Source organism: Callospermophilus lateralis, chromosome 2, assembly GCF_048772815.1.
Source record: "Callospermophilus lateralis isolate mCalLat2 chromosome 2, mCalLat2.hap1, whole genome shotgun sequence".
NCBI lineage: Eukaryota > Metazoa > Chordata > Mammalia > Rodentia > Sciuridae > Callospermophilus > Callospermophilus lateralis.
This window is the reverse complement of record NC_135306.1, coordinates 93,291,755-93,308,124: the sequence shown is the minus strand read 5'-3', so window position 1 is coordinate 93,308,124 and position 16,370 is coordinate 93,291,755. Positions and strand designations below refer to the sequence as shown.

Here is a 16,370-nt window from a genome sequence, read left to right as displayed (position 1 = left end):
CTTCTACTCTGTTCTTCCTAATTTTGAAATTAATACCTAAGTGAGAATATTCCTGAGAGGAATGCTTGCCTTTCCTCCTCTTCCTACTTTAGCCAAGCATTCTAATATTTCTTAATTGCCCTAACTTATCACTTGTTAGAAAATGTATAAAACACAATTTAAAATTCAAATGATGATAAGAAAATGAACTGTAGGAGTTCCTCTTAAATCCTATAGCTATTCCAATTCATTTGTGCATTTGAAAGCTCAGCACTGCCAAAATTTGTTTTTATATTTAACTTCGCCTACACACACACACACAATTACTTTTTTACACTAATGAGATCGTATCATAAATTATATTCTGCATTGATTTTGAGGGAGGCCTAAACTGGCCTCCCCTCAAAGTTTTTTATTTATAAACATAAATATATGAGTGTACAAATATTAATATGTAGATTGACAAATTATTACAAAATAAACACCTATTAATAATCATTGTGATGAAGAAATAAGTTGTTAGCACAACTCTACAGTTGCTGATGGTTTTTACTTAAAGGTAGCTACTACATTAAATTCTAACACTCTAATTTAGTATTTCTTATAATGAATTCATATAAATTGAATCATATGACTTGCATTCCTTTTATTTTTTGGTGTGGAATTAGGGATTGAATTCCCATCCTTGTACAGGTGAAGTAGGTACTTTACTACTGAGCACCTAAGGCAGGTGCTTCACCAGTTGGCCCTTTGTCAACATTGCTTGCAACATTCAACCATTCACTGATGTTGCATTGATTTGTTCATTTTCACTGTCATTTAGGATTACATTAGCAAATATATGATACTATATTTAACCCTTCTCTTATTATTGGATTTGTCTGAAAGTGTTCCCTTACTTTCAGTTTTTAGAATAATTTAATAAGAATTGATAGTTTTTCTTTAAAAGTTTGGTAAAATTCAGCTGTGAAGCCATCTTGCCCTATATTGTTCTTTGCTGAGGCATTTTTTAATTTGAATTAATCTTGTATGTTCAGGTTTTATATGGTAGGTTATATGTGTTCAGAAATTTCTTTCTTTCTTTTAGATTTTACAATGTTAGTATATAGTTGTTCATGATAGTTCCTAATGTTATATCTGTGGTAGAAGTTATAATGTCTACTTTTTATCTGATTTAATTTATTTGGATCTTCTGTCATTTTTGTTTATAAAGATTGCCAATTTTACTATCTTTTCAAAAAACTAGTCTTGATTCCATTGATCACATGTATTATTTTTATTAGTCTCCATTTAATTCTTTTTTATTTCTCTGATCTTTTTTCTTTTCATTTTATTTTTTAAAATTTGTTTTAATTAGTTATACATGGCAGTAGACGTGGTGTAGAATGCACTTTAATACATCATATATAATGAAGTATAATTTCTCATTCTTCTGGGTACACATGATGTAGAATCCCACTGGTCATATAGTTATATATGTACATAGGGTAATAATGTCTGATTCATTCTACTGTCCTTCCTACCCCATACTGCCTCCTCTCCATTCACTCCCCTCTACCTAATCTAAAGTAACTCTATTTTCCCTAGCCTACTGCTCTCTGACCTTTAAAAATTTATTTTCTACTACTATTTTTGGGTTTGGGGTTTTCCCCTAGCTTTGCAAGTTGTACTATGAGGTTGTTTGAAATCTTTGAACATTTTTTTTGTAGTGCTGGGGATTGAACCCTTGTACATGCGAGGCAAGCACTCTAACAACTGAGCTATGTCCCCAGCCTGAACTTTTTTGATATAGGATCTCATTGCTATAAACATCCCTGTTTGTGTTTCTTTTACTGCATCCCACAGGTTTTGGTATGTTGTATTTCCATTTTCATTTGTTTCCACAAATTTGAATACTTCCCCTTTAATTTCTTCATTGACATGTGGTCATTCAAGAGTATGTTGTTTAATTTCCATGTATTTGTATAACATCCCAAACTCCTCGTTGATTTCTAGTTTTCTTCCATTGTGGTCAGAGAAGATATGATTTTAGTTTTTCTAAATTTGTTGAAAGTTGTTTTGTGGGCTAATATTTGATCCATCTTGGAGAATGTTCCATGTGCCAATGAATAGAATTTGTGTTTTGCAGCTATTGGATAAAATGCTCTACAAATACCTCTCAGGTATATTTGTTCTATAGAGCAGATTAACTGCAATGTTTCTGGTTTTATTTTGTGGTGTGTGTGTGTGTGTGTGTGAGATCTGTTCATTGATGCAAGTGAAATCTTTAAGTCTTCAAATATTATTGTATTGGAATGCACCTTACCCTTTAGATCTAATAATGTTTGCCTCATAACATTATGTCTTCCAGAGTTAGGTGCATGTATATCTGTAAGTTGTTATTTCCCCTAGTTAAATTGATCTCTTTGTAATTATTTAGTAACTTTTTTTTGTCTCTTTACAGTTTTTGACTTAAAGTGTACTTTATCTGATGTAGGTACTGCCACTCTAGCTCACTTTGGTTTCTGTTTGTGTGAAACATCTTTTTTCATCCTTTCACTTTTAGTCTGTGTGTATCCCTGGTAAGGTGAGTTTCTTATAGGCAACCTATCATTGGGTCTTTTAAAACAAATCTTTTCAGCTAGTTAAATCCATTTATTGGTGTGTGTTTTAGTCAGCTTTTTGTTGCTATGACCAAAAGATCTGACAGGAACAATGTGGATTTACACTCTTCATGTATTCATATATGAATGATCACAGGAGAGTTATATTCAATTCATTCTGCTCTCTTTCCTATTCCCATTCCACTGATCTTTAATAATATTTCTTGTATGTTTTTCTGATATTTTCACAGCTATAGAAATTTCCTTTTGATTAAGATTTACATGTTTTATCATTTACCTATTTTGTTTTTCCTTTTAAAAAAAATTTTGTCAATATCTTTATGTTTTCATCGATTTTCTCTTGGGTAGCACGTAACTTTTTCACTTAAAATTCAGTCCAGCAATCTTTGTGTTTCAATTTAAAGCATTTGAAAGATTCCAGTTTTAAAATTTATTAGGCTAATTTGGTATATCCATTTTGATTCTTTCTCCTTCTGTTCTCCCTATTCTTTTGTCCTCTGATTTTATTTTTGGAAAATTTATTCTTATTATTCAGTTTACTAACTTTCTTCTCTGCTATGTTTAATATGCTACTCAAAACACCATTAAATATTAATTATCGTGTTTTTCATTGCTGTGACTTAAATACCTGACAAGAATAACTTAGAGGAGGGAAAGTTTATTTTGGCTCCTGAGTTTAGAGGTTCAGTCCATCATTGGCCAACTCCATTGCTCTGGGTCTCAGGTGAGGCAGAACACGACTGCAGAAGGGCATGGTGTAGGAACGCTGTCAGCTCATAACAGTGGGAATACAGAAAGAGTGGTCCTCCAGGAACAAGATATAAACTCCAAAGGTACATCCCCAGTGACCTCCGTATTCCAGGCATAACCTACCTGCCTACAGTGATCACTCAGTATAGTGGTTCTTTCAAATTATTTATCTATTAAATAGATTAGTACAATTATTAGATAACAGCTCTAATAATCTAATCAATTTATCTAGGAACCCTCCTGCATTGTCTATTATATAAGGTTATTGGGGAACAACTCATATCTAAATAATGACACTATACTTTATAGTTCTTTAAATATTTTAATTTGATGCCAGATTTCTCAGTCTTGGTTTATATTTTTGAACATATTAATTTATTTAGCACAATTATTTTCAAACCTGTGTCTTGCAATTCTGTTATCTGGATCACCTGTGCATTTCCTTCTATTGCCTGTTGTTCCTCTTGGTTTTTATTATACCGTCCTTTCCCTTATCTTCCCTTATCTGCTTGCTTATTTTTTTCATTGAGCATCAGACAGATATCTGGAAAATACTATACACACACACACACACACACACACTCACATATATATGTATTTATATTTCTATGTCTAGGATGATGTCATTTTCCTCCAGTGAGGATTTATATCTCTCTTGAGGTGACAGGGTCACTTAGAAGCACATTGCTCTAGTTACAAGGATGGAAATGATTTGAAGTGAGGCGTCCAATGAATAGACTATTTCTACTTCACTTTTATCCTATATTATATCCTCTGGGAGCTCTCAACCAAAGTGTACTTTGTTTAGTAAAGCCTGCTGGGATCCAGTTTTTGTGTCCTTATCCTGATAAAGGTATGAAAGGTTCCATTCAGCTCCTTAGAAGTACTCTTTGAGGAAGTAAATGTTTTTAGTGAAGAAAACTGTCTGGATTCCCCCCCACACACCTTTCATTATCTTATTTTAGATCTTGGTGCTATAGTTTTTCATTGTATCAGAAGGAGATTAAAAAAGATTATGTAGCTGTTGCCACCAGTAGTATTCATCTCTACTACCTAATACTTATTTTCAGAAGCAAAAAGATTCCTTTAGCCTCAATAGTTAAGTACCTCTGGGTTCAATTAATCCCAGATACCAAAAAGAAAAAAATATATGTCACATTATGCATTATAGGGATAGGACAGGAGGAACAGAAACATCATAGTACAGGGCTGGTTCCAGTCCTGTTTTCCTCTCTGATTCCTAGACATCAGGGTTGAAGTTCTCAGACTTATTTTTTTCTGCCTGGCCTGGTGGCACACGCTTGTAATCTCAGCAGCTTGGGAGACTGAGACAGGAAAATCCCAAGTTCAAAGCCAGCCTCAGCAATGGTGAGGTACTAAACAACTCAGTGAGATTCTGTCTCAGAATAAAATATAAAATATGGCTGGGGATGTGGCTCAGTAGTTGAGTGCCATGAGTTTAATACTTGGTACTCCCCCCCCCCCCAAAAAAAAAGATATACTACTTTCTAAACTTTACTTCCACCTTCAGTGTTATAGGTATCTTGCTTCATTCCCCAAGTGCTTTAAGTTTCACTTGCTGGTGTGAATCTCTTCCTGTATCTCAAGCCTCATCCTTTTCAGGGATGGGTTTCTGGATTTGTGTTTATCAATGGACATAACCTTGGGCGATATTGGAACGTTGGGCCTCAGGAAACACTTTACCTTCCCGGAGTCTGGCTTCATCCAGGGGACAATGAAGTAAGTCAGCCCAAATCTTTCCTTGATATCTGATAAACCTTCAGACTATCATTCATCCTCAGAAAAAAAAAATGTCTTTATCTTTTTTACTATTGATTTTCCTTTCCTCCCAGATCATCCTGTTTGAGAAGATATCAAGTGGCTCACACATCTACTCTACAGGCTTGCCCAAGCTGTGACACTGTATTTACACGTTTTTTGGATTGTTGGAGTTTGTTTTTTGCAGGAAGAAGATTAATGTTAAGAAGATGCCACCCAGTGTTGCCTCCAACAGCAAAAATACAAAGACAACCTATAAAATCAACAAGGCACTGTTACATGTTTTAGAGTATATGGGACTAATTTTTAGGTTTAAACAAGTCTTCAAAATCTTCAATGTCTTGTTTATCTAGATAAACACTAAATACTTAGCAGGTTCTTATTCTCTACTCAAATGCACCTGTGGCCATAGGCAGATATAAATAAAATAGAAATGATTTGTGCTTCTTTCTCCCCGTACTCAATTGGGAGGATGGGAAGGGTCTATAACCTAGGAGAGAGTAAAGATACTGTGCATCCCATACAGAAAGAATATTGAATTTATGACTGGCAAATGCATGGTGTGTGTGTGTGTGTGTGTGTGTGTGTGTGTGTGTGTGTGTGTGTGTGTAGAAGGATGGGGTAGCAGAGGGCCATGAATAATGTCTTTAATCATTTTGTTGTAGGGGACAGATGAGGCAGGACATCTGATAGGAAACAGGAAGCAGTTTTATTTGGCTGTAGCCAGGTTCAGAGGGCACAGCTTTCACTGAATCAATTAATTCCCCTGAACCCTGAGTTCATGCTGTTTCAGAACTTTATACACAATGTGTAAGGGAAGGGCTCAGAAATTCACACAAAACAGCTTTTTCTTTCACTATTCTAGGCAAGTTAACCCTTCAAGGACAGCTCCTGAGAAGGGGAGAGCTTCTTCTCCCCTTTTTTCCCTCCCCCTGCCAGCTTCTCTTCTCTTTGAAATATAAACATCTCTGTGAAGCTCTCACCCAAAGCCAGAAGCTTCATTACAGGATCTGTCTTTCTTATCACACTTTGCATTTGCAGACAACTTCCCTTGAAAACTTTTACAAATACACACACACACACACACACATACACACTCACACAGTAGATAGTCCGTAGTGTTTATGAAAAACTAGTAAAGAGATGTTCAGCACCTGGAGTGCTGATCTTTTTTAGGCCTGTGGACAAATTTTATTATTGTAAGATAGAGCAACAGGAAATAGAAAGCTTAACTACATTTAATTTTTTTTTGTAGATATTCTTTTGCTGATAGCCCTAAGGTCAATTATGGTAAAGATTTCTAGAGAAGCTTAATTAAAATTTTCTGTGGAGGAGGGGATGCCACTATAATTTCCTTGAAGCTGTATGTCTCCAAGGTGACCTGATGAGTCACATCCAGTCAGAGATTGGATAGCAATTTGTTTGTTTGGTTCAGACACATGTCACAGCAAAGGTCAGTTTAGTCTTTTGTGTCTTATTCCTCCTTGGCTGTATAGTTGAGGCTCCTATTGATAGTGAACAGGTATTTGTGAAATTAACACACACAGACATTAACAATCCAACTAATCTCAAGTGGTACCATTGGAAACCAGTTACATCCTTCCACACAAAACAGCTCCTGACCTAAATCAAATCATTGCACTATGAAAAAATATTCTCACTTTATTCAATATTGTGACTAGGGACTTTAAGAAATATAGACGATAAACTTGTGTTCCAAGCGAGGAAGGAGCCTCCCTGTTTGAAATGAAGAGAAAGGAGTCAGATTATCATCCCATCCACAAATTTAATGAGTCTCACTAAAAGGGAATTACATATCTACATAATTCCTATATAAATCTTTATTCCATGGGGCTCAAGACTCAAACCTATGAATTCTATGGCTTCTGTAGTGTAAGGGAGGAAAGCAGAAGTGACAATCCTGATGACCAATAGCATATTATGTTATGGTTCAGATGCAACTTCTGGATTATCTACACACAAACAGCAACTGTTATCACATCCCATTCCTGCCAACGCAATATGAAGGTTCCAGTTTCTACATGTCCTCACCAATACTAGTTGTTTTAGGCAGTTTTTTCCGCTGCTGTGACTAAAAGATCTGACCAGAAAAATTATAGAGGAGAATAAATTTATTTGCGGGCTTACTGTTTCAGAGGTCTCCATAGAAGGTCGGCTCCATTCCTCAAGGCTGGATGTGACGTAGAACATCTTATCTTGGTGGAAGACTGCTGGAGGGAAACAGATTTCATGGTATTCAAGAAGCAGAGAGAGAGAGAGAGAGAGAGAGAGAGAGAGAGAGAGAGAGAGAGACACTCTGAGACTCTGCTTTCCAGATACAAAATATATGCCTCATAGCCATGTGCTAATTCTTACCTCCTTTAGCCACACCCTACCACTTCAATTAATCCTACTAGGGATTAATTTACCAATTGAGTTAAGACTGTTACAACCCAATCGTTTCTCCTCTGAACCTTATTGGACAGTCTCACATGTGAGTTTTTCAGGGATACCTCGTATCCAAACCATAACACTTTTAAAATCATTTATTTATTTATTTATTACATACATGATAATAGTGGAATGCATTACATTCATGATTATCCATTCACAGCCCAATTTTTTAACTCTGTATATAAAGTATGTTCACGCCAAATATGCCATTGTACATAAAGTCTCTTTTTTTTTTGCATTACAATTCTTAATACACCTTTACACCACAATTTATCATATCTCTGCTTGTATATAAGGTATGTTGACACCAAATTCATATCTTCATACATGTATTTTGTATAATGATGACCATCATCTTCCACCATCCCTTTTCCTCCTATCCCCTATCTAGAGGTAATCTTCTTCCCATGCTCTCCCTCCCTACCTCACTTTGAGTCACCCCCCTTATATCAGAGAAAACATTTGGCATTTATTTTTTTGGGGGAATTGGTTGACTTCACTTAGCATAATCTTCTCTAATGCCATCCATTTTCCTGCAAATGCCATGATCTTATTATTTTTTTAGTGCTGAGTAAAATTCCATTCTGTATAAATGCTAAATTGTTTTATCCATTCATCCACTGAAGGACATCTAGGTTGGCTCCACAGTTATTGTGAATTGTGCTGCTATAAACATTGATGTGGCTGTGTCCCTGTAGTATGCTGATTTTAGGTCCCTTGGGTATTATCTGAGAAGAGGAAGAGCTGGGTCAATTGGTGTTCCCATTCCCAGCTTTCCAAGGAATCTCCATACTGCTTTCCATATTGGCTGCACTAATTTGCAGTCCCACTAGCAGTGTATGAGTGTGCCTTTTCCCCCACATCCTTGCCAACACTTGTTGTTGTTTGTCTTCAAATAGCTGCCATTCTGACTGGAGTGAGATGGTATTTTATAGTAGTTTTTATTTACTTTCTCTGATTGCTAGAGATGATAAGCATTTTTTCATAAATTTGTTGATTGATTATATGTCCTCTTCTGAGAGGTGTCTGTTCAGGTCCTTGGCCCATTTATTGATTGGATTATTATTTATTTTTTTTGTGCTTATCTTGTTGAGTTCTTTATATGCCCTAGAGATTAGAGCTCTATCTGATGTGTGAGGGGTAAAGATTTATTCCCAGGATGTGGGCTCTCTATTCACCTCACAGATTATTTCTTTTGCTGAGAAAAACCTTTTTAGTTTGAATCAGTCCCATTTGTTGATTCTTGATTTTAATTCTTGTGCTATGGGCATCTTATTAAGGAAGTTGGGGCCTAAACCTACATGATGGAGATTAGGGCCTACCTTTTCTTCTATTAGACACAGAGTCTCTGGTTTAATTCCTAGATCCTTGATCTATTTTGAGTTAACTTTTGTGCATGGTGAGAGATAGGGATTCCATTTCATTTTGTTGCATATGGATTTCCAGTTTTCCCAGCATTAGTTTTTGAAGATGTTATCCTTTCTCCAGTGCATGCATTTGGCACCTTTGTCTAATGTAAGGTAGTTGTAATTTTGTGGGTTAGTCCCTATGTCCTCTATTCTGTACCATTGATCTACCAGCCTGTTTTGTTGCCAGTACCATGCTGTTTTTGTTACTATTGCTCTGTAGTATATTTTAAGGTCTGGTATCGATACCACTTGTTTCACTCTTCCTGCTTAGAATTGCTTTAGCTATTCTGGGTCTCTTAATTTTCCAGATGAATTTCTTTTTTTATATATTTGGATGTCTTTTATTTACATCAAGCAATGAACTCTTTATCTAAATAAAAACATAATTCACCTTCAGAAGCTAAATCCATTTCAAAGAGTTATATCATAACCTTCTCTTTTCTATACATTTATAATGACTAGCCTACTTAGAAGTTTTTACATTCTATGAGAAGTCAAAAGAAAATAACATCTTAAAAAAGATTTTGAAGACTCTTAAATAGCAATCTAGAAAAACTGACATGAAAACTATCTCAAGTTTTAAGCTTCTTCTTTTTAGAAACATTACATATTTTTTTTTTAAGATTTGTTGCCTTTTATTACTCTCGTTTTTAGAATTTTCCTAGTTATTTTTTTTTGCTTATTTTTCCAATGAATTTTTGGATCATTTCTCTAATTTCTCTTAAATTTAAATTACATAATTAAATACATTTCAATCGTGTTAAATATGTATTAATTCAGGGTAAATTGATGAGTCTTGCTGGTGTTGAATTTTCTTTTTTTAAAATTAATTAATTTATTTTTATTATTTCTTACATACCTCACAATAAAGAAGTGTATTGCATTCATATTTTTTTTTTTGCATTTCAATTCTTAATACACCTTTATACCACAATATTATATCTCTATTTGTATATAGGGTATGTTGACACCAAATTCACATCTTCATACATGTATTTTGTATAATAATGACCATCTCCTTCCACTATCACTGCTATTCACCTTCTCCCTCCCTTTCCCTCCCACCCCTATTTTCTATCTAGAGGTAATCTTCCTCCCTTGCCCTCCCTCCCAACCCCATTTTGAGTCACCCCCTTATATTAGAGAAGACATTTGACATTTGTTCTTTTGGGATTGGCTAACTTCATTCACATAATCATCTCTAATGCCATCCATTTCCCTGAAAATGCCATGATCTTATTATTTTTTTATTGCTGAGTAAAATTCCATTGTGTATATATGCCACATTTTTTTATCTATTCATCCACTGAAGGACATCTAGATTGGCTCCACAATTTAGCTATTGTGAATTGTGCTTCTATAAATATTGATGTGGCTGTGTCCCTGTAGTATGCTGATTTTAGGTCTTTTGGGTATAGTCTGAGAAGAGGAATAGCTTGGTCAAATGGTGTTCCCACTCCCAGTTTTCCAAGGAATCTCCATACTGCTTTCCATATTGGCTGCACTAATTTGCAGTCCCACCAGCAGTGTATGAGTGTGCCTTTTTCCCTGCATCCTTGCCAACACTTGTTGTTGTTTGTCTTCATAATAGCTGCCATTCTTACTGGGGTGAGACGGTATCTTATACTAGTTTTGATTTGCTTTCTCTGATTGCTAGAGATGATGAGCATTTTTTCATAAATTTATTGATTGATTGTATATTCTCTTCTGAGAAGTGTCTGTTCAGGTCCTTGGCCCATTTGTTGATTGGATTTTTTTTGTGCTTATCTTGTTGAGTTCTTTATATGCCCTAGAGATTAGTGCTCTATCTGATGTGTGAGGGGTAAAAATTTATTCCCAGGATGTGGGCTCTCTATTCACCTCACAGATTATTTCTTTTGATGAGAAAAAAATTTTTAGTTTGAATCTATCCCATTTTTTGATTCTTGGTTTTAATTCTTGTGCTATAGGCATCTTATTAAGGAAGTTGGAGCCTAAACCCACATGATGAAGATTATTAGACACAGAGTCTCTGGTTTAATTTCTAGGTCCTTCATCCATTTTGAGTTAACTTTTGTGCATGGTGAGAGAGAGGGATTCCATTTCATTTTGTTGCATATGGATTTCCAGTTTTCCCAGCATTAGTTGTTGAAGATGTTATCCTTTCTCCAGTGCATGCATTTGGCACCTTTGTCTAATGTAAGGTAGTTGTAATTTTGTGGGTTAGTCCCTATGTCCTCTATTCTGTACCACTGGTCTACCAGCCTGTTTTGGTGCCAGTACCATGCTGTTTTTGTTACTATTGCTCTGTAGTATAGTTTAAGGTCTGGTATAGCGATACCACCTGTTTCACTCTTCCTGCTTAGAATTGCTTTAGCTATTCTGGGTCTCTTATTCTTCCAGATGAATTTCATGATTGCTTTTTCTATTTCTATGAGAAATGCCATTGGGATTTTGATTGAAATTGCATTGAATCTATATAGTGCTTTTGAGTATGGTCATTTTAATAACATTAACTCTGCCTATCCATGAGCAAGGTAGATCTTTTCATCTTCTAAGATCTTATTTAATTTCTTTCTTCATCATCCTGTAGTTTTATTTTAGAGGACTTTCACCTCTTTTGTTATGTTGATTCCCAAGTATTTTTTTGATGTTATTATAAATGGGGTAGTTTTCTTAGTTTCCATTTCAGAGGATTTGTCACTGATATACAGAAATGCCTTTGATTTATAGGTGTTGATTTTATATCCTGCTGCTTTGCTGAATTTATTTACTAGTTCTAGAAGTTTCCTGGTGGAGTTTTTTGGGTCTTCTAGGTTTAGAATCATATCATCAGCAAATAGTGCTAGTGTAAGTTCTTCTTTTTCTATAGTTATTCTTTTAATGTCTTTCATCTGTCAAATTGCTCTGGCCAGTGTTTCAAGAACTATGTTGAATAGAAGTGGTGAAAGAGGGCATCCCTTTTTTGTTCCAAATTTTAGAGGGAATGCCTTCAGTTTTTCTCAGTTTAGAATGATGTTGGCCTGAGGCTTAGCGTAGATAGCCTTTACAATGTTGAGATAAGTTCCTGTTATCCCTAGTTTTTCTAGTGTTTTGAACATAAAGGGGTGCTGTATTTTGTCAACTATCAAGATGATCATATGTTTCTTATCTTTAATTCTATTGATGTGATGAATTACATTTATTGATTATTTTTGTTGAACCAACCATGCATCCCTGGGATAAATCCCACTTGATCATGGTGCACAATCTTTTTTGATATGTTTTTGTATTCAATTTGCCAGAATTTTATTGAGGATTTTTACATCTATATTTATTAGAGGTATTGGTCTGAAGTTTTCTTTCTTTGAAGTGACTTTGTCTGGTTTTGGAATCAGGGTGATATTGGCCTCGTAGAATGAATTTGGAAGTACTCACTCTTTTTCTATTTCCTGAAATAGATTGAAGAGTATTGGTATTAGTTTTTCTTTAATGGTCTTATAAAACTCGGGTGTATATTCATCCAGTCCTGGGCTTTTCTTGGTTGGTAATCTTTTGATGGCTTCTTCTATTTCCACACTTGGTATTTGTCTGTTTTAAGTTGTGTCTATCTTCCTGACTATCTGGGCAGTCATATGACTTTAGGAATTCATTGATGACTTCACTATCTTCTATTTTATTAGAGTCTGAGATTTTAAAATAATTTCTAATTATCTTCTGTATTTCTGTAGTGTCTGTTGTGATATTGCCTTTTTCATCACATATGCTAGTAATTTGGGTTCTCTCTCTTCTTTTCTTTGTTAGCATGGCTAAGGGTCTATCAATCTTATATATTTTTCTTTTTTCCCCCCAAAACCTGTTAACTCTCAGCTTTATTTAAAAATGTACAAAATATTCTTGGCATGTAGAACTTAAGCTTGTTGGATTTTTGAAACTCCCTATAAAACTGACACACCCAAGAAATCCATACCAAATTAATCACTCACAGACTGCCAATTCCATGCACTAATTTAACACTATAGTATTCAGGATACATTAAAGGATTTAATATTATCAACACTTGAAAAAACATTCATTTGTAACATGCTGTTATAATTAGAACAATCAGTTTTGGAGTTACTGATACAAGGAATTTCAACACTGAGCTTAAAGCTTCCTTAAAACATAAAAATTGAGACAGTGAATTAATGCAAACCATAACTACATCTGAGAAAAATACTCTTCCTCTGAATCTTAATACTCAGCTAAATATAATCACTGGCATTGTGAGTTGAGCCAGACTTTTAAATCTGGATTAAGCCAATCAGGAGGAAGGCTTCCAATGGAGGAAAGAATGGGACTCAAAGTTGGGATAACTTGAAATTCCAGGGACAATGAAGAGACCTGTTTTGAGGGAGTATAGTTACATCTCAGAACAACAGGAAAATATTTTAAAAATTAAAATATATGTTTCAAAGCATATGTATCAGCACCTCATAGTGAGTTGAAACTTCTTTAACAAGGCTCAGTCTGAAAAATGCATATAAATAAGATTTGAGACCCAAAACATGCCATATTCTTGCTGTAGTGCAAAGGAATGGCTTTGAATTTTGTTCAGGGTCTCAACTAAATTTTAGGGACTTCAGAAATGATAATCTCTTTTTAAAAAGACATTTCTTATTTATAATAAATGATTTTAGTAAAAAAGATTTGACCAGGTAAAAGCTCATGAGAAGTACACTGGCTTTCAGGTTTTACCTCTCAAATATTCCTGAGAAAACAGTAAGAATAAAACAGCTTTCCTCACTTTCTAAAACCTCTTTTTCAGAGGTTTTTCAGACTTTTCTAGGTGAAATACATAGGCAATATTGCAGCTAATGGGCAAACTGAGGGACTGCTTCACACTTAAACCAAACGGGAAAAAAACTTAGAACTATTTGCTATAAACCGCAAGGCAAAATGCAGCTCAAAATTGAATGAAGGAGGTGCCCTTTGCTAAGTGTAGGATGAAGTGTATGACCCACTTGAAGTTCCTGTTACATCATGAGTACAGTTTAGTTTGGGGAAAATAGTTTAATGTATCTCTCAGAAAAAAAAATAGTTTATACTTTGCATCACACACACACGCACACAAAAACAAACAAACAAAAACCCAACAACAACAAACAAAAAACAAAAAAAAGAAACAAAAAAAAAACCAGTGGTTATGATGACGAGCACCACCAAGCAACTTTCATTCTGTTCCATACTGCTGAAAGTGAATCTGAGGCAGGGTGGACGTCCAGGATGGTGAACTGGTAGTCCTTGTTGACTTTGCCATCATTGTAATAATCTATCACATATCTAACTTCCGTGACACAACGGTTGATGATCCAATCGTTCCTGTCTAAAGGCAGCTCATACCCCATCCAGGAGCGAATCCTTGCTCTTGGTGAATGTTGTTTTGCTTTCCCTCCATATCGGTTCAACGATGAACCACAAGGGCACTCCGCAGCATGAAGAGCTTCCCATATCAAAATCTCCTTCCAGGCCTGTTCATTGTTCTGATTATGAATTTTAATGATATTATACATATTTTTTTGACTAATATCTGCATCCCAAATTGGTGTGTCCAATATGGAAAGCAGTATGGAGATTCCTGGGAAAGCTGGGAATGGAACCACCATTTGACCCAGCTATTGCCCTCCTCGGACTATTCCCTGAGGACCTTAAAAGAGCATACTATAGGGATACTGCCACATCAATGATCATAGCAGCACAATTCACAATAGCTAGACTGTGGAACCAACCTAGATGCCCTTCAATAGATGAATGGATAAAAAAATGTGGCATCTATACACAATGGAGTATTATGCAGCACTAAAAAATGACAAAATCATGGAATTTGCAGGGAAATGGATGGCATTAGAGCAGATTATGCTAAGTGAAGCTAGATAATCCTTAAAAAACAAATGCCAAATGTCTTCTTTGATTTAAGGAGAGCAACTAAGAACTGAACAGGGGGAACAAGCATGAGGAAAAGATTAACATTAAACTGAGATGAGTGATGGGAGGGAAAGGGAGAGAGAAGGGAAATTGTATGGAAACGGAAGGAAACCCTCATCATTATGCGAAATCACATGTATGAGGTTGTGAGGGGAAAGGGGGGAAGGGAGAGAATGGAACAACAACAGATGAGGTAGAGAGGGAAGATGGGAGGGGAGGGGAGGGGGGATAGTAGGGGATAGGAAAAACAGCAGAATACAACAGTCACTAATATGGCATTATGTAAACATTGTGAATGTGTAACTGAGGTGATTCTGCAATTTGTATTTGGGGTAAAAATGGAAATGCATAACTCACTTGAATCAAATGTATGAAAGATGAAAAAAATAAAAATAAAAAAAAATATCTGCATCCCTCCACTTCCACCCTTTCCTTAACATTGCATTCCAGAACATCTGTTCGGAAGGATAAACCCACTTTTTCTCTGAATCTGCTGGTGGAATCGATGACTCCTCTCTGAGGGTAGACAATGCAAAGGGCTTATCTAGAGCTGGTGTTTGATTAGGTGGTGGCATCAGATTTGAAGGATACAGGTTCTCCTTATTCTTAACAGCAGTGCCTGTAACAGGACACTCCACATACTCATAGGCACGATCTTGGTGGGCAGGCACAGAGTGTTTTGCTCTCACAGGTTGGATCACAGGGTTCTGCATTTATTAGACAGCCTTTCATTTTCCCTTCATGCATTGGGCATCCTGAAGGTGGTGATGCTGTCTGATGATCTGAAGGACTTGAGGTCTGAACTGGAACAGCAGGAGTAGAGGCTAACAAACTCAAGGTTGGAATCAGTGTTGACGCCAAACAATTTTAAATTTTCAGCTGCTTTAGGGCATGTTTCCCAGGTCCCACCGGCTGTGGCTAGCATGACCTTCTGCACCTGATTCCTCCCCCAGCTGTTGGCCCTGTCTCTAACCTCCAACCCAAACTCTGAGGACCACAACCTGCTACTGTCCCTGCCTTCCTCTCACTGGGTCACCGCTGTTGCCGTGGTCATGGCCGCTTATTTATTTTTTCAAAGAACCAACTTTTAGTTTTGTTAGTTTTTTCAATTGTTTCTTTTGTTTCAATTTCATTGATTTCAGCTCTGATTTTAATTATTTCTTGCCTTCTACTGCTTTTGCCGCTGACTTGTTCTTATTTTTCTAGGGCTTTGAGATACTAATGTGAGGTCATTTATTTGTTGGCTTTTTCTTCTTTTAAGGAATGAACTACATGCAATGAATTTTCCTCTTAGTACTGCTTTCATAGTGTCCCAGAGATTTCGATATGTTGTGTCTGTGTTTTCATTTATCTCTAAGAATTTTTAAGTTTCCTCCTTGATGTCCTCTGTAACCCATTGTTTATTCAGTAGCAAATTGTTCAGTCTCCATGTAATTTAAGGATTTTTCTTCCTTGTTTTATCACTGATTTCCAT

At 35.8% G+C, this 16,370-nt stretch overlaps 1 protein-coding gene and 1 pseudogene across 1 annotated transcript in view; one reads left to right on the top strand and one right to left on the bottom strand.

Moving 5' to 3' along the window:
- LOC143386594 (beta-galactosidase-1-like protein 3) overlaps nucleotides 1-5,251 on the top strand; it is a 36,808-nt gene extending 31,557 nt beyond the window's left edge. The window contains exons 19-20 of the mRNA XM_077108151.1: nucleotides 4,956-5,072; nucleotides 5,186-5,251. Of these exons, the coding sequence (XP_076964266.1) occupies nucleotides 4,956-5,072; nucleotides 5,186-5,251 (183 nt within the window). The remainder of the gene's footprint in view (nucleotides 1-4,955; nucleotides 5,073-5,185) is intronic.
- Nucleotides 5,252-14,115: 8,864 nt separating this feature from the next.
- LOC143391010 (holocytochrome c-type synthase-like) lies at nucleotides 14,116-15,643 on the bottom strand (annotated as a pseudogene).
- Nucleotides 15,644-16,370: the final 727 nt, after the last annotated feature.